This window comes from Physella acuta, unplaced genomic scaffold, assembly GCF_028476545.2.
Source record: "Physella acuta isolate Inbredline_101_S28 unplaced genomic scaffold, ASM2847654v3 ptg000489l, whole genome shotgun sequence".
NCBI classification, from domain to species: Eukaryota; Metazoa; Mollusca; class Gastropoda; family Physidae; genus Physella; species Physella acuta.
This window is the reverse complement of record NW_026732008.1, coordinates 236,135-259,630: the sequence shown is the minus strand read 5'-3', so window position 1 is coordinate 259,630 and position 23,496 is coordinate 236,135. Positions and strand designations below refer to the sequence as shown.

Below are 23,496 nucleotides of genomic sequence, written 5' to 3'. Positions count from 1 at the left end.
AGGGGGAAGGTTAATACAATTTAATATTTAATCTATTATTATTAAATTTTGTCATTCCGTCTTCCCCTTAAAGCCGTTGAAATATTGATTAGGTATATAGTTGATAAAATATAAAGTATCAAAATGTAAATAACCGAAAAAGTACAATGGAGTCACAATTCTTTAAAAGGTACCATTAAATTAAACGTCAGTAGATAATGTATTGATTAATTAATGGAAACTTTGTGCATATGTTGATTGAAAAATCGATATAATCTACTAATGTGCTATTTTAGTGTGTAATCAATCGGCGTAATCGTGCGTTATATTGCGTAGTAAAGAGTCATATCTTCTGCCATTAGATCTATCAGAATCGCTAAGTGTCTCTTTGGTTATAAACATGCACTACACATGCACACACAAACATATAAAAACAAACACACACACATACATCTACACATGAATAAAACAAAGAACCCAGTTATCTGTACTAGTTTCTCTGTAATAGATATATTTTCGCAAGACAAGATCATAATCTATGTACTAAAAACATTGTACCTTTAGTCGTTATGTTACCTGCAAAGATAGAACATTGATGTATGGCAAACGTTCAGTTATTGTATTGTTTTGATTTTTCAATGACTAATAAACATCAGACGTTAATTTCAGTCTTTCTTGATCAACTGTTGAAATGTGTATGTTAATGCTGTTTAGATACTTCTAAAAATTGTATTCATCTAATTTGTATTCGTAATTGCCATATAAAAGTGACCATCCTTCAATACTAAGAAAGTATGATGAGTTGATGTGTCCGACAACGCAGTACAGAAGTTTTATTTTTTGAAAGTATTTTTTATGCTTGGTTTTTTCTCGATGCCTAATATATATTTTACTTCAACATATTTAACAAGTTCATTTTAAAAAATCCAGTTAGTTTCAAATGCTTATGCAATAAACCTTGTCGTATTGATTTATCTTTCGCTTTGTTAGGAAGACAAGGTTATAGAATGTCAAAAACATAGAGCCACAACATAGTCTTTAATCGATATGGTTCACTGACAATTTTTACAGGTTATTTTTAGAGTTTATTAAAGGGTCGTAAGTAAATAAACATATATTTATTCGTGTAAGATATCGTTGCAATTTTTAATTTTGATGTTATATTTAGTGAGAGGAGAAGCATATTTAGTGCAATGTGACCTAACAGATGATACGTGCATTGAAAAAAACAATTGTGAAAATGTATTTATTATCTTTATTTCAATCGTTATATTTATCATTGTTAACACGTTTTTATTAACTCAGCTTCGCGTGTGTTTGTTTGTTGTTAAAATTGACATCGAAAATTAGCCCACTTCTGATTGCTCTAGAGATCTGAAATTTGGCATGCAGGCTACTTTCGCCTAACAATTTCAGATGCAATCATAAAAACTAGCAATTAGAGACCGTAATTAGCTTAATTTAATTACGCCCTAAGGACCATAAAATTGAGGACATGATTTCTAAAGATACCGACAAGACTGAAGGCCTATTGACACAGTTACTTCGGCCCCAATCGATGTGAGCGCGCTGGCCGTGATCGTATAGTGGTTAGTACTTCGCGTTGTGGCCGCGACAACCCAGGTTCGAATCCTGGTCGCTCAAGATTTTTAGTCCGTGTATTTATAAACACTTAGTCAAGTCATACTTAATCAAGTCATTGGATAAAGTAGAAAATAAACTATATAAAAAAACTTTTTTTAAAAACCACGTTTTTCATGTGTAGCAACGGACTAAAAAGGAGAAAATAAAATACTTTAAAAAACTTAAAAAAAAAAACACGTTTTTCTTGTGGACTAAAAAGTAGAAAATAACTATTTACATACATTTGATGACAAAAAACGTGGGTCGGGCAGATGGGTCGGGAAATTTGATGGTGAACGTACCCACGTTTTTTGTCATCAAATGTATGTAAATAGTTATTTTCTACTTTTTAGTCAACAAGAAAAACGTGGTTTTTAAAAAGTTTTTTTTTAAGTATTTTATTTATATTCTTGACCTAGCTAAGCCATTCACCCAGCAGGGTTTAACATCATTTTAGGGAGGAGGTTATGTACATATTAGTGAAGTCTGAGTTGGAGATTCTTGAGCTTGGGAGAGGGGTTAATTTTCTAGATGAGGTTGGGGGGGGGGGTTAATTGGTAAAGGGAGGGTGGAAAACTGACAGGGGGTTTATTGTTCCTAGCCCTAGCCCTAGCCCTAGCTAGGGGGGTAATGTCCTACTTGGCTGGGGGGATTTGACAGAGGTGTAATCAATCCGGGTGGGGGAGGGGGGCTAACGTCGGAATGTATATGCCCAGGGGCAACTGACGTGGGGTAATGCCATGTTGCCATATTTTAAGGTATATTGCACGTACCATAAGATAAAGGCCCAGTTAAAATACTTAATTTCAATATGCGCCACTTGTAAGAACATATTAAATGTAATACACTACGTAATGTCTTTTAGCGCGCCAGATAGTATTTAAATTCAATCAAATGAAAAAAATAGTTTAGCAATCACGTGTATTTTTCCAAATTATTCTGGCTGTTAGCCAACCGACAAGTTATGTTTCTGTTTGATTAAGGTCATTTTTATATTCCTGATTCTGGAAAAATCCCGACCTTAATAAACTAAACTCAAAGAAAAAGGTAAGGTATAATTTTAGTACTGAATCAATAATTAGCGATCAGTTTGAATTTCCGTTCGTTGGGTTATGTAAGGATTTTAAAAAGAAAAGAAATTACGTTAGTAAAAATTGCAATTTATCGAGGGTTCTCTCTCTGTAGAAGCAAGGGGTATAACAGTTTGACCAGATGGAAAAATAAAACGGCACACGAGATTTATTATTAGGACTATAATAATTTCAAGCTTAAAATTGTTGCAAAAAGGAAATACACATTTTTAAAATCATATTTAGCGTATGTCAGATTTATTGCAGTTAAAAAAACAACCGAAGGCAAATATTTAGTAATGATAATGTAATTACAGAACTGACAAAAAACAGAACTGGTAATTAAAATATTATAAAGCCAACCTGGAAATCTTATTATGATTAATTTTTCATTTCATTTTTACGTTAGCCCTAATAACATTATTTCCTACATCATGTACATATTTAAGTTTCACCAGATATAAAGATATAAATATGTACATGCATTTCGCCTAGGAATACAATGTTGGATGCACCTTCAGAACAAAAATCATAGTGTCTCCTGCAAGCTTATCGGATAAGAATATCATAATTTAACTTTACATTAAGATCCCTCTCAATCTTTCCATTTACTTGAATAATACACATTAATTATAAGCATGAAATCACTTTTGCCGTTATCTACAGAAACTAATAACGGAAACCTCAGACAAACTGAAATAAGGAAAATTGGACTCACAAAGTGGACTTGAAGGTAAAATTATATAAACATTAAATTCATTGATGTGAACTCTGATGTAAATTTCGATTGCAGAACCCCCAAATTTCTATTTGGTTTTAAACGTTTCTCTCACGGATGTGTTGCTGTACCCAGCTATCTAAACTCTTATGTCCAGGGACTATACTTCTAGAATTGCGGGTTAGCAAATGTTATTGGCTGACTTACTTGACTACTAGCTAATCAATAAAATAAGAGTTGATACTATAGAAAAAAAACAGCTCTCTCTAACCCCAGATTAAGTCAAATGTCATAGCTCCTCTCTTTGCAGTACAGTATAATTATACTTTTCTCTAAAACACAGATACAACATATCACATTTGTTAACCCGATTTACACCATCCACCGCATATGAAATTGCAATCAAATTATTTGCCAATACCACCCTCTGACTGTATACGATAACCAGCAACGAAGTCATTTTTTGTCTCTTGGTTTTTGCTGACGTCAACAACAAGACATAATTAAAGACAAGAACGGTTTTTCCCAAATATAATTAGGTCGTATCAATTTTTTGCATTGTCTGTATAGAACACTGAACAGACAGACCATCCAAGAGTCACAGTGTAAACCAAACCTACTTCAATACGTTAAGTTTAACACCTGGTATGTGATGTGTATTATTTTATTATGGAATTTCAATGTAAGTATGAATAAAATCTATATAGAATATGAATGTTGTATATTGACAATTTAAAACATTACTATTTCAGTGGTTGAATTATTCAACTTACATACTTTATTTTAATACTTTTTACTTTCTCGTATAGGCCTACGAAGTACAGAGAAATTATTGTAATAGTGCAAAAAAATCGATAAATTTTCAAATATTGACGATTTACACCTCCCTTCGTAGGAAAAGCATAGTTTTGCAATCTTGTCCGTATGTCTGAGTATATGTAAGTGTGTGTGTGTGTGTGTGTCTGTGTGTGTGTAAAAACGATGAGTACCGTTGCAGCTAGATTGATGACATTTCATTTACAAGTATTACTTCAAATTTATAGATCTGTATCAACTTTTCAGCGATTTACGATAACCAGAAGTGAAACTTTTTCTACTTTCAATTTTTCAAAGCGTATAACTTGAGTACAATTTGAGATAGATAAATAAAATTTCACATATAAGTAAAAGATCTAATTATCTGCCTTTGTCTGAATGATGAGTAATTTCAGTCGACAGGAAGTAGTAATTTTCGCTATTTCCGATTTCTCCAAAAAAAAAAACGCATTTGAATTTAAAAGTACTAATAATATTCCGCACTATTATACACATTTTGTTTGGCGTTCACATGGTGCGCAAAATTCTTTTTTTCTAAGCGATTCTATCCTATTTTAAAAGTTTAAGTAATTAATAATTAAAATTAGTTTAACAATAATGTTTTTGTCCCAAGTTGCCATCCCCCGTAGTATTATATAAGCATATTCGAGAAAATTTAGAAAAGATCCCTCCCGATTTATTTTGTCAACAATGGGAAAGTAAAACATTATGTTAAAAAGCTTGACAAGATTTATTGATGCCCTACACTTCTGTTTTGCCTTGTTGTATGTATATATAGATTGTCAACACTTAACACATTTATCCATTGTTTCACCATAAATAATCATTTAACAAGAACTTTACGTTTCTTGTGACGTTTGTGTAAAGATCTAAATGGGGCCATTTATTGCAAGCGTCCCACTTACGGGACGCTTGTTGTACATTAATAAAAGTAAGTAGTTTTAAAAAGAGATTATTTTTAACATTTTACTTCATAAAAATATTTTACTGCTACACGTTTCAAATGAGTTTTGCAGTTAAAGTTATTAATGTTTTGAAGATTGTACACTTATGTGTGCTCGTGTTTTATTTTTTCCGCTACTTTGATAAGTTTTGCGAAACCGACGTTATAATATTTTCTAAATCAAAATATAAAAACACACGCAAATGCAATAGTCTAACAATTTCCAAATAAAAGAAAAATAATGTATGTATTATAAAGTAGTTAATTAAAATAAGTATGTTTTATATAGGAAATGTGTTAATGATAAGCACTTAAGAGGTTTAAATTATTTTATATAAAATGAGTATGCATGATTGCTATGTCTACATAATCTTATGTATTGCTCCACAGTCTTAATAATGATAATCCAAGCACAAAGGCTGGACCCTAAGTTGAGAAGAGTCGAATGTTTATCATGTATCAGGCCTCCTCTCTTCACACAGCTAATAGACCCAAGGGATATGCAGTAACCCGTTGAGCTTAGAATCAGCATTAAAGTAAAGCTTTCTTTATTAAACATCATAAATTGGTATACAATTATACTGACGTAAAGTTAATTCTACAGATATTATTAAGTTTTAATCTTGCTATTTTTCATCACCTTAATTATGAAATCCTTACTTATTTTTTGTATGTTTATCTACAGAAATACTAACAACGGAAACCTTAATTAAACTGAAAGAAGGTAAACTGGACTCACAAAGTGGACTTGAAGGTAAAACCATATAAATATTAAATCATTGATGGGAACACATATTTTGGTAATAACGTTTAAAAGATAATATGACATTGTAAAGCAAATACTTTGTCGTCCATTTTTCAATAACTAAAACATTTTTGTAAAAGTAGAGTATAGATGATTTATACTATATACAATTATTGTTTTAAAATATATGTATGTGTTTTTTTAGGTGCATCATATGCTAATGGTCCCGGTAAAGTTACCGAAACTAACCCAACAGTTCTCTTTCATCCAGGTGAGATATGACAAATACAATCTCAAATCTAAACAATTGTTAATATGTCCTAGTGTAAACGTCTAGTTGATTTTATTAAATCTGATAGTGTTAGGCAATGTAACCGTTTCTTTTTTAAATTTGTGTAGGAAATCATGAAGCTCAGATGTGCTATGAAGGAGAAGGTGATCTACACAAACATGTTACTGGCTGTAAGAAGAATCCAGGTCACAAAGGTTTTATACCTCTTAAAGATTTTAACGCAAGTTGTCTCCCCTCACGTTACCATGACGATGACCTCATGTCTGAGACAATTAAAACATTTGCAGCCCTAACTGTCCAGGTAAAGACTCAATTCACCAGTCTAAAGAGACCAGAGTTTTACCCAGGTACTCAAGATCTATATCCATTTTATAATGACAAAGGAAGTCAAGTGATGAGGTTAGGGACAGGGAGGATTTGTTGGGCGGACAAGTATACAGATAGTAAAGAAACTTGTCGTTGTTCCAAGTGTCAAGTCTCTGCAACACCCAGCAAAGTGTGGGGTGAGATTTGTGTGTTGACATCCGCACACGTGGTGTTTGATGACAGTGAGGCGAGACAGACCAGCTGTATTTTAGGTTTTGATGATAATACAAGACCAGGGGTCAGTCTTGATGGCTGGAAGGTGGGTGGGGCAGAAATTGAGAGAGACAGGTGTGTATTGATTTATGTAACATGTGACTCAAATGCCTTAGAGCTGGTTGATGAAATGGACACGGTGTGTCAGCGCTTCTATAGTCTTTGTGAAAAAGTAAAGGACAAATACGGGAGATTTATTGATGACGACAAGTTGACCGTTATAGTGTCACATCCTCATGGCTGTCCTAAACTGGTCTCTGTAGGACAATGGACACGCAAAGAAGAGAGGGTTGATGGCCATACCTGGACCAGGTACTGGTACACAACAAGCACATGTCCTGGCTCCAGTGGAGCGCCTATATTCATGCTGGGATATTGCGGGAGGTTGTATCGACATTCCCACAGTGCATCAAACTCGGAAGGAAATTATAGTGGGGAGTGGAGAGGCTGATGTAAATGACAGTTCCTTCCTGGTGTCTACATAATTTAAACACACATATTGGTGGGACTTATTATTTGATTGAACTGTTTCTGTCATAACGTTATGTTATTACATATAAAACTAATTTAAACATGTTGTAATTGTTATAAATTTATTATCTATCATTCTATTTGGTGTTACAAATGTTTTATTTTTAGTATAAATTATTTTTCCTTAACTAATATCGGCTAATTGTTTTCTTAGAAATTAACCTTTTTTAATTGGTTAGCCTAGTGTACCCATTAAATGTCTTGTATTTGTCTTAACAAATTGTACATACATAGCATTTTAATACTTAAAAAATAAAACATATTTCCTAATTTTTGGTTCAATTATTTTTGGCTTAACGGTTTGTTGAATTATAAATGATTTTAATATATATTTCTAAACAATTAATGTTTGGACAACTGTAGCTCTATATATTTTAAAATAATTTTAAAAATAAAGTTCATGTTTAACATTTAAGAAAACAGCTTAGGAAGAAAAAATGTAACAACACAATAATATCTTCTTACTTTATTCAAACTACGATCTGGAGTCGAGGAATACGCACTTAAGAATTATAAATGGTTCTTCTACTGTCTTCTAGCGCTGAATTTAATTAATCAGGCTTAATGAGATGTCCTCATAACAAGACAGGCCTTCACCTGGAATCCACAAGGCAGGAGGAGGAGAGGCAGACCAAGAAAGACCTTGAGACGTGACCTGGAAGAAGACACCAAGAAGATTGGATACACCTGGGGACAGTTGGAGAGACTAGCCCTGGACAGAGACGTCTGGAAAGCTCTTGTCAGCGGCCTATGTCACAGTAGGGACGACAGGCAAACCTAACCTAACTAACCTAATGATGTCCTACCATTCAATCATAGTTGTTACATCACATCTACCTGATATTTCACAATAAGTCTACCTGTCTTGTCACTTTATAAGATCCTGAATTCTCACAATCTCTGATATACCACAATAACTTTAAGCTGTCATAATATATCTACTTGATATGTTCAAATAGGGCTACGTGGTTTCTCACGATACATCTGTCATATTTAACTCTGTTTTAATATACTGTGTTTCAAAGTGTGTGGAATCTTCGTTAACATGTTCAAGTACTTTCATTCATTGTTTTTGGCAACATTCTAGTTAACACAGTTAAATCAAGTATCTATCTGATAGTCAGCAAAAGGTGCTATAACTGGAATCTTGTAATGTTCTGGTTGGTAGTTAACAGCAAGACAATTGCTAAGTGAGGGAGGATTTTATGTTCTCCTTAAAGTTGTTAAATATAATTTATAATTAAATCTTTTATTATTTTATTTTGTTATCCCGCCTTACCCGTAAATTGCAGTTGATATATTGAGTATATAACTGATAGAATAAATACATTTTCAAAAGGTATATACCTTATAAGGTTACATTTAAAATAATAGTCTGTTGAAAATGCTGTATTAACAAATTAATGGAAACTTTATTTTATGCACACGTTGTTTAAAGCATAATAAAAGCTATTAATGTTTCTATTTCTTGTGTAACCAGCGTAATCGTTTGTTATATTTGTTGGTAAAAATCCATATATTCTGCCATTAGATCTATCAGAATCAGAAAGAGTTTCTCTTTGATTATAAACATGCACAAACGCACACAAACTCACGCAAACACAACAAACACACACAAACACATACAAACACACAAAACAAGTACACACAAACACACACACACACGCGCGAATAAAACAAAGTAGCTGGTCAAATGTACTGGTTGCTCTATAATAGATCTCTTGTTGCAACACAACTCCAAGGAACTAAACAACATTCTTATGTAAGCCTTTAGACATATGTCTATTGAATTGTATGGATTTTTCAAATGACTTAGCATTTAATTTTTGACTTTCTTGATCAACTGCTTAAATGTGTATCTTAAAGCCTAGATGCGTTTAAAAATTGTATTCGTTTAACTTGTATTCGTAATTATAATATATCGGCAATCCTTCAACGTTATAAAACTATTACTTGTCAAAACTTTATGCCATGTACAGCCAGTAGACTACACCATCAGCCGGTTTTGTATTCTGGATGTTCTTCCAAAGCAGTAAACTGCTCAAGAACAAACTTTACGGTCAAAGTTGTTTTGTCTCGGAGTTTCATCCCATAGATGGTTTGCTCGCCCGAGGTAAACATGCCTCATATGCTCGGGGACTAAACACGGGACTTTTGGACTTATTTATTTTCATTTTCATTTAAGCATTTTTACTTTCTCGTATATACGAAGTTTAGAGAAAGTCTTGTAATCGTGCAAAAAAAAAAAAATCGAGATTTTTACAAATCTCGACGTTTCACACCTCACTGATACGGAAAAACATAATTTTGCAATCTTGTCCGTATGTCTGTGTGTCTGTCTGTGTGTCTGTCTGTCTGTCCGTGCGTAAACACGATAACTTGAGTACCGTTACAGCTAGGTTGATGAAATTTCATATATAAGTATTTAATCAAAATCGTAGATCCGTATCAACTTTTGAGCGATTTCCGATAACCGGAAGTGGTACTTTTCCTACTTTGAATTTTTCAAAAGCCTATAACGAGTACTATTTCAGATAGATAAATGAAATTTCATACGTAAGTAAAAGATCTAATTCTCTACCATCTGTTAAATTTTGAGTCATTTCCGTTGACTGGAAGTAGTACTTTACGCTACTTCCGATTTCTCAAAAAACTAATGTAAATTTTAAAAGTAATAATAATATTGCGCACTATTATGCGCTTTTTCATTTGGCGTTCACTTGGTGTGCAATTAATTTGTCTACGAGATTTTATTCTATTTTTAAAACTTTAAGTATTTAAAATGGATTAAAAATCATGTCTATAGCCCGAGTTCCCATCCCCTGTTATTTTATATAAGAATATTCGAGAAAGTTTAGAGGAGATCACTCCCGGTTTATTGTCTATATTTTAGGACATAATTTGTCTTGTTTATTTACTTAACCATATTCATAATTATTTAAAATGTTTATGGAATAGAACCGATTTGTTTTTTCTTTTCGAAGAAGATAAGGCTATAGAATGTCTAACACATCGAGCCACCACATAGACTTTAATCGATATGGTTCACTGCCAATTTTTACATGTTATTTTTAGAGTCCATTCAAGGGTTGGCAGTAAATTAACATATATTACTATTAATTCGAAGGTAGGGGGGGGGGGGAGAGGGAGGGGACTATTAGGGGTGGAACGCCTCAACCAACGAAGTACGTGGTGGAGAGGGGGCCCTGGGTGAGGAATATTACGAAATATTTATTAAGATTTTCTTAAAAAAGCATTGCAGATATTAGATATCGTTGCAATGTTTTATTTTGTCGTTAGATTTAGTGAGAGAAGAAGCATATTTAGAGCCATGTGACCATATAGATGAAATGTGCGTAGGGAAAATTTGTGGAAAAATTATTTATGCGATTTATTTGAATCGTTAAATTGGTTATTATTTATATGATTCACCCAGCATGGCCACCCACACCCAGCAGAGCTGGACATCATTTTATGAGAGAGGGTTATGTATACGTTAGTGAAGTCTTACGACAATGAGGTGAAGTCAAACTGGTTTGTACAACTTAACGTTATTAATAAAATACATTGTTAAGAAACAAACTACAGAGACACTAAAAGGTTTATTTCTAGATAGGTTCGACATAAAATTGAGACAATGTAGTGGAAAGACAAAATTGGTACGATTTTATAAATGCTTTCGTCTAAATTCATTTTTAAGCTTCTTTTGCAAATCGCCCACTTTATGTTTTAAGCTACGATTAGCAGTGCTTAAAAATATGAATATTTGTGTATGTATGTTTTAATGTGCGAAACTATGTGCCATACGCAATTACTACTGCAGATGATTACAGACTGTTTTCTTTATTAACGACTTGACATAGAAGTGTCACATTTAACCTTAAAAAACTCTTGTTACGTCTTCATAGTAGTCTATATATTGTAAAACACACCTTTCTTAATATGGTGTTACCTTCGGGAATTCCAAACAACTAATTTATTTTTTGTAAAGATTTATTTTTAGCTCGGTGCTGGCAGCGTTTGTAGCCTAGAGCTACAGGTAAACAGAACACCCCCACCCCACTACGTCACCTAAATCAATGAGTACTAGAACAATAGGTGTTTCAATTTACAGCTATTGACAACGGTGTGCCTGTTGCTCCAGCTTTATTCTTGATAAGTTTTAAACGTCTTTTATATTTTAAAATTTAGTTATTATATATATATATATATATATATATATATATATATATATATATATATATATATATATATATATATATATATATATATAAATATATATATATATATATATATATATGTTTATGTGTATATTTTTACAATATTTTCCTTTCAACGTCTCCATTTAACAGTAATAAATTGCCCAGTAGTTTTCTCTCTATAATTCTTGAGTAACTGATTTTAAAAATAATGCCTAGAAAGGCTCGCATTCTATCATTAAACAATTTGGTTTTTGCTAACACGAGTGTGGACTGCATTTTAGGTCATATCATAATGACAATAATGAAATAACATCAATAATTTGTAATCAAGTATCACATTCCCAAACAATCCAGAAGATAAAAATTTTAGAAAGATGAGATAAAAAAACAAATTAACATTATATGTCCTTATGTATTTAACTGTTTGTTTTAGTATGTTACACATATCTTAAGATGGTGCGAGGCCCTTTGACCACATGTGTTTTGACCATAGGGGTTTGACCATAATCGCTTTTGCCACAGTGGGCTTTGACCATAAGAGCTGTGACTACATGGGGTTTGACCACAGGTGTTTTCTCCGCAGAGGGTCTTTGATTACATGTGGTTTGTCCAATGCGGGCGTTTGATAACAAACGCCTTGTCCATATATGATAAGGATTAATGTTAAACATTGGAATTAAATACACATGATTGGCGATGGTTTAGTACGAACAAATATCATTTGTGAAGGATAGCATTACATCCTACAGTCGCTCCTCCAATGTAGCCCCTATGGTCAAATCCCATCTGTGGTCAAAGCCCCGCTGTGGACAAACCCCTATGGTCAAATACCCTATGGTCAAAGATCCGCTGTGGTCAAACCCCTTATGATCAAAGCACCTGTGGTCAAAGCATCTAAATAAAATACTGAGATTTCAAAATAACAAACGCTTTTGTAAGAGTATAAATATTTACAATTTAAAAGTAATACACTATTTAAAACTTGAAATCAATAAAATGAGAAAAACAAATTGGCACAAACATATATTTTTTACAAATTCCCCTGGCTGTTTGCCAACCGACGAGTTATGTCCTCTTTACGTTACGTCAATGCTTTTATTCCCAACTCTGGGACAAGTACGATCTTAATACATTCAACACAAAGAAAAAAGTAAGATTTATTTTTAGCAATGGATCAATAAGTATCGATCAAGTTGAACTTCCATTCGTTGACGTAAGTAAAGATTTTAAGAACAGAATAAACTATGACTGAAGGAGTCTAATTTATAGACGGATCTCTCTCTCTCTCTCTCTCTCTCACTGTAGTGGCATGTTGTACAAGAGTTGGAGCTGATCGAAAAATAAAACGATACATAAAACGTATTATTATGACACGAATAAGTTTAAACTTTATGTAGTCATTAGAAGAGAAAACGCATTTGTAAAATCGCATTGCAGTCGACATATATAAGATGAAAGAGTCTCATATGCCCCGGGCCGAGAACTCAATAATGGCGGGTCAGTAAATGTCTTTGGCTGACTAGTGACCGCCATTCAACCAAACAAGTATTGACACTACAGAAAGACCAGCTCTCCCTCACTTCACCCCCAACAAAAGAACATTTCATAGCTCATCTCTATGTACAACATGCTACAGATCTTAGCCTTATTATCACCATCCACCACCTATTGTCACTCAAGTCATTACCCACCCCACCTTCTACTTTTAACGGTGTATGACGACGTGAACACCAACAAGAAAGACAAGCAGGGATTTCCCCAGATCTATGCAGGTCATGTCTATTTTTAGAATCGTCTATTATACACAAGCCTAGAAACCAAGAGCTACCAGTACACATAGCAGACAGAGCTTTGAAGCTGTGTAAAGCAAACATTCTCTGGTATGTAAAGATACGATATCCAGTTTTAGTGTGTGTATTTTTAATTGTATCGTCTAATGCCACTATAGCGGATATAAAATGGTATGTCTTTTTATTTTAACCCAAAAAAATATGCTCATGTCTCGAAGAAATGTTAATGATTTTATTTAGAAAATTTAAAACATTATTATTTCAATTCTTTCTTTATGTTATAAACATTACGTATTTTATTTTTTATTTTCTTAAGCTCGTTAAATTTAATAGCATTAAATGCTTTTTACATATTTAAAAAACAATATTGTTGTATCGCTTGTACAATAAGGGGGGGTCATCCATAAATGACGTCACGCTTTTTTTTACTATTTTTACCTACCCCCTCTCCTCCGTCACACATCGTAACAAAAAGCCAGACCCCTCCCCCCCCCTAAAAAGACGTTACACCTCAGCCTACAAACACCCCTCCTCAAAATCGTAGTTGAATTTTTTGAAAACATGGATACTTTTCCAAATATTTGTCTGAACTCTGTCAAATTAGAATATTAGAATCTATATCAATTCCTACTGCAATTTATTAAAAAAAAATTCTAAAATGCGAAATAACGTCTAAAATTCGTTTTCTAATATTGCTTTTTATTTTCTCGTATATACGAAGTATAGAGAAAGTATTGTAATCGTGCAAAAAAAAAATCGAGATTTTTACAAATCTCGACGTTTTACACCTCACTGATACGGAAAAACATAAATTTGCAATCGTGTCCGTATGTCTGTGTGTGTGTGTGTCTGTCCGTGTGTAAACACGATTATTGAGTACCGTTACAGCTAGGTTGATGAAATTTCATATATAAGTATATATCAAATCGTAGATCCGTCTCAACTTTTGAACCATTTCCGATAATCGGAGGTGGTACTTTTCCTACTTTGAATTTTTCAAAAGCCTATACCTTGAGTACTATTTCAGATAGATAAATGAAATTTCACATGTAAGTCAAAGATCTAATTTTCTACCTTCTGTTAAATTTTGAGTAATTTCCGTTGACCGGAAGTAGTAATTTACGCTACTTCCGATTTCTAAAAAAACTAATGTAAATTTTTAAAGTACTAATAATATTGCGCACTATTATGCAAATTTTTATATGGTCAAACCCCCTATGATCAAACCCCCTATGGTCAACGCACCGCTATGGTCAAAGGCCCGCTGTGGTCAAACCCCCTATGGTCAAAGCCCCTATGGTCGAAGCTCCGCTGTGGTCAAACCCCCTATGGTCAAAGCACCCGTGGTCAAAGGTCCGCGCACCCCTTATTATCACCATCCACCACCTATTGTCACTCAAGTCATTACCCACACCAACTTCTACTTCTAGCGGTGAATGACGACGTAAACAACACCAACATGAAAGACAAGCATATATTTACCCAGATCTATGCGGGTCATGTCTATTTTTAGAATCGTCTAGGTAAACTTAATCCTAGAAACCAAGAGCTAAGAGTACACAGACAGAGCAACATTAGAAGCAGTGTTAACTTAACCTTCTCTTGTAAGTAAACATACTATAACCAGTTTAGCGTGTGTGTTTTTAATTGCACTGTCTAAGCCACTATAGTAGATATACAATAGCATGCCTTTTTATCTTAACCAAAAAGAGTAGGCTGTGTTCAAATCTTTTAGAAATGCTAATGATTCTATTTTGACAATTTAAAACATTAATATTTCAACACTTTCTTTATTTAATAAAGATTACGTATTTTGTTTTAATTTATTATTTTTAAAGCTATTTAAATTAAATAACAGTTACAAGCTCTTTACATATTTTAAAAACAATATTATTGTGTCGCTTGAATGATAACCACAACAGACGAAAAAATGTTTGGGGTCATCCATAAATCGCGGCACGCTTTTTAAAACAACGTTTACCTACCAATAACATGCTGTTACAGGTCGTCACAAAAAGAAACAGATTTAGTAGGAGACCACAAACAAATGTGGCCTGTAATGGATTGTACAGTACAACTTTAACTTTAGTATATATATATATATATATATATATATATATATATATATATATATATATATATATATATATATATATATATATATATATATATATATATATATATATGTATTATATATATATATATATATATATATATATATATATATATATATATATATATATATATATATATATATATATATGCTATTATTATTGCCATATCAAAGCAGTAATTTGTGCCTCTTTTAGTAAAGTATCCATTAAAGCCTGACAGTCCATAAGGCAGATAAAGTGCAGTGTTTCTTCCAGACTTTTTTCACCGTGGGGGGGGGGGGGGGCTGGTAGACTTTCTTAGAGGAGATGCATGGAAGAAACTCTGATAAAGTGGAGTTAAAATATTTCATTGACCTCGGCATATGAACAGTAGTGTAGCACTATGTCCAGCAGTTTTTACTTTCACCATCGTAAGTCAGGTACCCATCACAAGCGGGTGGAATAAAGGACGTCATATAGTCAAATGTCCGAACCAAGATTGGAACATCAGATCATTTGACTGGCAGCCAGTGTTTCTCCCAGACTTGAAATTTTCGGGGGGGGGGGGGGCGGTAGACTTTCTTCGGGGGGGGGGGGAGCTCAGGAAGAAAGATGCCTGGAAGAAACTCTGCTGGCAGCCAAAATAATAGGGGGGACACTGGTAGAAGTATATATTTAATATGCAAAATCTATTTCATTCATGGATGGAGGCGGTGAAGTCGCATGAGAGATGCCTGAAAGAAACTTTGTTCTTTCTTAATAATAAATAATGTAAAGCATTATTCTAGCTTGCCTACTGTTTTCTTTCTTTAAGCAAGGAGGATCATCTATGTGCCTGAATGGATTATCCAATCTTTATATTATATTATAATATAAATAATTATGTAAATATTTAGTCTTTGTAAAATAGTTTAAACAAAACATTCTATTCTAGCTAAATCTACGAATTACACTTTATACATCTTATAGATCCATAGACGACTACACTAATATATATATGGTTAATTTAGTATTTATTAGTAGACATACAGGTTAATGTAAACTTAAATTCAACACACAATCGACAATAGATTAAAAATTTGGCAAATAAAACTTGTAATGTCGATACTAAAAATGGAAGCGAGTGAAAGCATTAGAAACAATAGTATTAGATTATGCAAAACTAATAAATAAAAAATATTGATGTTTTTTGTATTTGTTGTATATCTGGCATGCATTTAATTAAATAACTCAATTTGTAATTAAAAATCTAAGTAGTTACAACTTGAAGTCTAGTGTTTTTATCTTAGTATCGATGCTATTATGTTCAGCCTATATAAATAAGTAATAATTTGTAGCAGACGTTCGCACATCCTTTATCGCCCTCCACTAAATGCTAATGGAGCTGCCTTCAACTGCGGGTTCAGTCGGATTTAAAAATAAAATGAAACCCAGATCTTCAAAGTAATAACCACGTAATACTGATCAATTAAGAAATGGGAAATGTTAAATTTTAAAATTTTAAAATAATTGTATCATTTTAGTAATCTATTGCGAAAATTGAGATTCTAGACTAGATATATATTTTTCTAGATCTAGATTCTAGATCTAGAGAATCTAGATCTAGATCTAGAATAATTTAATAAGATCTACATCTAGATTGAGATCTAGAGTGCCTAGCAGAGGCGTAGCGAGGGAGGGGGGCGGGGGGGGGGGACATATGTCCCCGGGCGCCGACCTTAGGGGGGCGCCAAATTGAAAGTTTGAGGGGGGGAGGGGGTGCAAATGAAAAGTTCGAGGGGGGGTGCAAATCGAAAATTGGCTCCCGATGGGGGCGCCAAATTGAAAGTATGTTCCCGGGCGCCGGGAAGGGTCGCTACGCCTCTGGTGCCTAGATCTAGATATCTAGATCTAGAATATAGTCTAGATCTAGAAATCTAGATCTACTTCTAGATTTACTACCTTTCTAGCTTTAGATCTAGATTTTCTAGATTAGAATAAAATCTAGACTAGACCTAGCTTCTAGATTAGATCTAGTTTCAAGATAGTTCTAGATCTAGATCTATATCTAATTAATTATAATTTAGATCTAGAATCTAGTCTATATGAAGATTTCTATATCAAATGAGTCGGGAAATGACAATACTTTAATTAAGACAATTATGCTATAGATCTAGACTAGATCTATCTAGATTTAAATTTATCCAGATTTGGATAGGCCTATAGAATCTAGGCCCTACATTTTTGAAAAAAAAAATAGTCCAGGAATCTAATTTTTAATTTTAACTAGATCTAGATCTAAATCTAGATCTAGTACAGTCACTGATCTAGATTCTAGATGTAGACAAGGATGACCAGCTAGATCTAGCTCCTAGGTACACTTTTAGACTGAATCTAGATCTAGAATCTGTATGATATCTTCCTAAGCAAAATACAATTTACATTATTCATAACAATATATTTTGAATATATTTATAATAACAAACTAGATGTAAGTCATGTAGATCTAAGTCTTAAGTCATTTTACATTGTAAATCTAGAGTTTTCTAGTACTGAAGCCTAACATATAAGGCCTTTATTTGTGCAAGATGGCATTTTTGAGATTTATAGGGGCTGATCTTTCAATTTTGATGTAGATCTAGATCTAGAATCTAAGTATTTTGTTTCAATAATTGACTGTGTTAGTTGGCTATCAATAAGTGGACCTAGATCTACATCAAATATGAATGTATATAGGACAAATTGATTATCTTTTCAATGTTGATCTTGATACATTTTATTTAGGCCTAACAATTCATTTGAAATACTAACCATTTTTAAGTCACTACTGTTATTGCATGAACATGCTCTATTCACTTGATGTTCATAATAGTTCAAAGTTAAATGTAGTACCGAACAAGATTCTTTTAAGAAATATTTTTATTTTAAATGTGTTTTAACTTTATCTGAACTTAAGTGTATTCTAAGCTAAGTAGGTTAATAAATGTATCCACAGAAGATGTTGAAATTTACATTGTGTATAATACTTGTTTAAATAACTTACAGTTCCTAGTCACCATTTTCAATGTTTAAACACAACACTTGATATAGTTATTAAATATAGTGGAGGAAAATTTACAGCATATAAACTGATAAGGTTATTGAGACTATATGGTTTACTAAAAATTGCAATTAAACTCAATATTGATTAGCTTACATTTAACTTAAACTTTCTCTTCTACTTCTAGGCTCACACTCCTGACTTTTATGAAAATACATTATTTTTTTAAATTAAATATTGATCAACATTATTTCCATGAAAATAATCAGATGCTTTTGTTTTCAAGGCTTAGTGGACAATTGTGAGTGACAGCTGGTTGATATCCAAACATTTGTAGACAAGTTAAGCAGGTAATTTAATTAAGTGTTGCTGCTTTTTAAGGTCTCATTTTCAAATATAACTCCTTCTTAAGAAAAATAAATAGTTGAAAATCACAAATAATTTATTAAAATCTTTATCAAAAGCTAATATCAAATAATTAATAAGCTTGTATGTGCTATGTTTATAGCCAAAAAATTATCAACAGTGTTTTTATTTGTGGTATCCATTTTAAGTAGCTTTTTCACTATTTTGTAGAAACAAATATATTTTAAGTTACAATACTACATGTTTATTAAACTTGAGCAACTTTTATCTGCAGATGTAATATTAATTCTGCACTTATTAAGCCCTAGTTACTATTTTATATTAATGATCTATAATCATATCTACAGTAAAACAAACCATGAAAACCCCAAACAAAGTGAGAAAAAGAAATTTGGAGCCATCATGTACACCTGAAGGTAGAGCCAGATAAATGATAAATCATTCTTTTGACCAAATCTTTAAGTAACTTTAGCTAATTTATAAATTATTGTGGCATTTTTAACATTCAAATACTTTAAAAATCAACTCCTTAATAACCTATATGTAATATTTATTAGTATTAGTGTAAAAACAAAATGCTCAATACCCAATGAATTCTATGAAAATGTATTTTCTTACATACCTGACTATGTACTATAAGAGGGTATTAATCAAGCTATAAGAGTTTATCTCAGTAATGCCACATTTCCTGTCACTGTAATTATAAAATAATGTATGTTTTATTTTCTTATTATTTTATTTTAGTTGTGTCATACTGTGAGAGTCCAAGTAAAGTTATCAAAAGTGACCAAACAGGTGTCTTTAATCCAGGTGAGATATGATAAACATAAGTCAACTCTAGTCTAAACAATTATAAATCTGTGCTAGTATAAACACGTAGATGACTTTAGTACAGTAAATGTAAAGTTGATGAAATGAAGGACATGGTAAAAGTTTAATTAATATATATATATATATATATATATATATATATATATATATATATATATATATATATATATATATATATATATATATATATATATATATATATATATATCAGCTTTCTAAATGTTAAATCAAGTGTTATTGTAAATATAGTATCGCTAATGAAAATACATATAGGTGCATTTTATATCAGTGTTTAAAATTGTTAGGCTGTTTAAACAATCTGTTTCCCCTATTCCTGTAGGAAATCATGAAGCTGAGATGTGCTATGGAGGAGAAGCTGATCTACACAAACATGTTACTGGCTGTAAGAAGAATCCAGGTCACAAAGGTTTTATACCTCTTAAATATTTCAACGCAAATTGTCTCCCCTCAAGTTACCATGACGACGACCTCTTGTTTGAGACAATCAAAACATTGGCAGCCCTAACTGTCCAGATAAAGACTAAATTCACCAGTCTAGAGAGACCAGAGTTTTACCCAGGCACTCAAGTTCCATATCCATGTTATAATAACAGAGGAAGTCACGTGATGAGGTTAGGGACGGGGAGAGTGAGATATGTGAATAAGTACACAGAGAGTGACATGGGAACTTGTCGTTGTGCCAAGTGTCAAGTCTCTGCCACACCCAGCAAAGTGTGGTTGTTGGTTGGTGTGTTGACAGCCACACACGTGGTGTTTGATGACAGTGAGGCGAGACAGACCAGGTGTGTTTTAGGTTATGATGACAATAAAAGTCCAGTGGTCAGTCTTGATGGCTGGGAGATGGATGAGGCAGACATTGAGGGAGACATGTGTGAGTTGAGTTATGTGACATGTGACTTAGAGTTGCTTGATGAACTGGACAAGAAGTGTGAGCGCTTTAGAGATCTATGTGGGGAAGTAAGGAGATTTAATGATGTGAATAAGTTGACCGTTATAGTGTCACATCCTCATGGCTGTCCTAAACAGGTCTCTGTAGGACAATGGACACACAAACGTCAGAGGGATGTTAAACGAACAAACTGTACCAGGTACTGGTACACAACATGCACCTGTCCAGGCTCTAGTGGAGCGCCTGTCTACAGGCTGGAATCTGACGGGTGGTTGTATCACCATCCCCATAGTGGATCAAACCCTGAAGGAAATTATAGTGGGGAGTTCTGGTACTCAGATGACTGTTAGTTCTCTCCCCTTGTCTACATAATTTAAACAAACAAAATGGCGGAACCTTTTCCGTCATTAAACTGTTTGTGTAAAGACGTGCATATGTTGTAAATATTTTATAACATGTAAATTGTTAAAACAATTGTTTTGATTGATTCAAACCGTTTAACCGTTGTAATTTGCATCTACCATATTGTATTTTACGCAGTTAACATGTTTAATGTTGTAGACATTTTGTGTTTAACACATGTCGGCAAAGTTCTTGTTCTAATCTTACCATGAATTGTATCTTTACATATTTCATTTCTTGCTCTTCTTATTTGTTTACAAAATTATTACATACTAGAAAATAAATGCCCAAGATAAAACTTATTTATTTTGTTTTCTTAATTTCATTTTTATAGACTAATTAGAGTTAGCAAATTGTTATCAAACAACTTTTTGATACTGATGTTGGTATTACCGTCATGCTGTCGTTGGTTTTAAAACATTCCCAATTCATTGTAACGACAAGGCCGACATGTAGCCTATATATGGATAAATAATGTCTAGTAATGATCAATTTCAATGAAGTGAAGTTCAAATAAACTTAACTGATACCAGACACAACCGTTAAGATCTACATCTTGTGTTGTCCTACTCCAATAGAAATGTTAAGTGAGATCGGAGTTTGTCGCTCTGATAGACTGCCACTTGTGTAAACATTTTCTTTATTCTTATTTCTTCTAAATACTTTCAACAACTGGTGATAGAACACTCGCATGTTGAAATGTAAGTCTCTCGTTCCTGAGTCCATCCAGCTCTAATGGGTACCTGAATAAAATTGGGAAATATAAACCCGGCTGTGACCACACAGTTGATTCATAAGTCATGTTGAAAGAAATATATTAAATCTATTTCATCTGCTAGATTGACCTTCACATTTTAAAGATAACGTAACTTCCTTGGATTTTATGTCAAAACTTTGTAAATATTTGTAACATTACAAACAATGTAAACAAAACCAACGTTTCATATTGAGCTCACAAAATATTTTAAGATTGAACGGATATTTTTTATTTATAGAATATATTTTAGACTTATTTTGATACAACGGAAGTTGCTTAAACTTTGACAGAAAGCAGAGAATTATATTGTTTAATTACATGTGAAATTTCGTTTATCTAAAACAGTAATCAAGTTATATGCTTTTGAAAATCCAAAAGTAGAATGTTCCACTATCGGTTACTGGAAATCGCTGACAAGTTGATACAGAACTACAAACTTGATATAATACTTGTACTCTGAAATTTCATCAACCTAGCTATTACAGTATTCAAGTTATCGTGTATACAGACACACATACGCACACATAGACATGCGGACATAATTGCAAAGCCCAGTTTTTCCGATTCGATTTCGCATATATATTATTTTTTGCACGATAAAAATAAGTCCCCTATACTCTGTATATGATGAAGTACTGAGGTGTAAATCGATGAAAACTGTCATTTGATTTTATGTGAACGATCATAATACTTCCTCAATACTCAGTATACGAGAAAGTAAAAACGAGTACAGTCAAAGGGAAGCAACAATGAAAATATTTTAAGAGAAAAGATTTTCATGATTATCTTTCTTTTTTTTCCTGTAGTGTCAATAGTTTATGTCGTAAATCTCTCTATGCTTAGCACAGGAATATATTAACCTCCATCGTATTATAGGGGCATTCATATATTGTATAAATTGTGTTCCATAAAATGACATCTTCTTAATGTATTTAATGTTTTATCTTTGGTTATTTACTATTGGTGCCTTTAGTTGGCGCTGTACTGTAAGCTCTGCACGAACAAAGTGTCATGGTCAAAGGGAAATAACAATGAAAATATTTCACATTCAATCAAATTTCATGGTTGTCTTTCTTCATATTTAATTTCAGAGCCATAATTGTTTTGTCAACGTTATAGCAAACATCAATAAAAAAATACCAAAAGAGTTGCTACCGAATCAGCACCAATGAAGTCGTCAACTTGTGTCGTTTAAACCTTACAGAAAGAGTCTTAAAGTGGCTATAACTACAATAGTGCCAAGCTGGGTAGCCTACAAGGAGACAAGTTATTGTACACTGTATCAAGTGCCCAATCCGTTTGGTTACTTTGAGAGAAAGCAATGCATTTTAAAGATTACAACAGAAATTTTAAACAACATTTTAACACGTTTTCTCTGCCGCCCACGGATTGATATTAAAGTCCAGGCCAGGCTTAGATGATGTAACGGGCCTGTTAGGGGAATTCAAGACAATATATATTAACATGCAGACAATAGGTAGGCCTACAGCTCTATCAGAAAGAGAAAAAGACGTCAGACACGATTAGACGACTACATAAAACAAAATAGGACCGGCTCTTTGTACTAGTGTCAATGAGTGCAACACCGATGTAGATACAAAAGGAATCTCTAGGTGTGAGCTGTATGGCAAGGAATATGCATAGTAAAATTGTCTACCTGCATCGTCAAGAAAATTATTAGGATTGCTCCGATTTTCTTTGGCATGGCACTGTTCCTTGTTGATGTAAAGTACGCATCATTAAATACCGCATTCCACTGTGATACAACACATTAAAATACCCTCCATACAATACACTATACCCAACACGGCGTTTATTCCTAATAAAATA

General features: G+C 33.0%; 2 protein-coding genes across 5 annotated transcripts; both read left to right on the top strand.

Annotated features, from left to right (window-relative positions):
- The first annotated feature begins 3,983 nt into the window (after nucleotides 1-3,983).
- Nucleotides 3,984-7,216, top strand: LOC131944329 (uncharacterized). The gene is made up of 5 exons (XM_059304885.1): nucleotides 3,984-4,072; nucleotides 5,540-5,685; nucleotides 5,835-5,903; nucleotides 6,100-6,165; nucleotides 6,294-7,216. The coding sequence occupies exon 5, from the start codon at nucleotides 6,311-6,313 to the stop codon at nucleotides 7,214-7,216; it is 906 nt and encodes a 301-aa protein (XP_059160868.1). The 5' UTR covers nucleotides 3,984-4,072; nucleotides 5,540-5,685; nucleotides 5,835-5,903; nucleotides 6,100-6,165; nucleotides 6,294-6,310.
- A 5,764-nt stretch (nucleotides 7,217-12,980) lies between these two features.
- Nucleotides 12,981-21,200, top strand: LOC131944351 (uncharacterized). Of its 4 annotated transcripts, none has more exons than XM_059304906.1 (6): nucleotides 12,981-13,378; nucleotides 14,719-14,892; nucleotides 18,687-18,750; nucleotides 19,114-19,182; nucleotides 19,511-19,576; nucleotides 19,938-21,200. In XM_059304906.1, the coding sequence occupies exons 4-6, from the start codon at nucleotides 19,125-19,127 to the stop codon at nucleotides 20,855-20,857; spliced, it is 1,044 nt and encodes a 347-aa protein (XP_059160889.1). In that variant the 5' UTR covers nucleotides 12,981-13,378; nucleotides 14,719-14,892; nucleotides 18,687-18,750; nucleotides 19,114-19,124; the 3' UTR covers nucleotides 20,858-21,200. The 4 variants fall into 4 exon arrangements, with proteins under 4 accessions (XP_059160889.1, XP_059160890.1, XP_059160891.1 ...); XM_059304907.1 differs by having other exon boundaries at nucleotides 12,981-13,459; XM_059304908.1 differs by lacking the exon at nucleotides 14,719-14,892.
- The last annotated feature ends 2,296 nt before the right edge of the window (nucleotides 21,201-23,496 follow it).

Excerpts from the sequence above, each read along its gene's own strand:
- LOC131944329 (XM_059304885.1), top strand. The coding sequence starts at position 6,311 with ATGTGCTATGAAGGAGAAGGTGATCTACACAAACATGTTACTGGCTGT.
- LOC131944351 (XM_059304908.1), top strand. The coding sequence starts at position 19,125 with ATGAAAACCCCAAACAAAGTGAGAAAAAGAAATTTGGAGCCATCATGT. Across the intron at positions 19,183-19,510 it reads GCCATCATGTACACCTGAAG|TTGTGTCATACTGTGAGAGT; the intron begins GTAGAGCCAGAT and ends ATTTTATTTTAG. Across the intron at positions 19,577-19,937 it reads AACAGGTGTCTTTAATCCAG|GAAATCATGAAGCTGAGATG; the intron begins GTGAGATATGAT and ends CTATTCCTGTAG.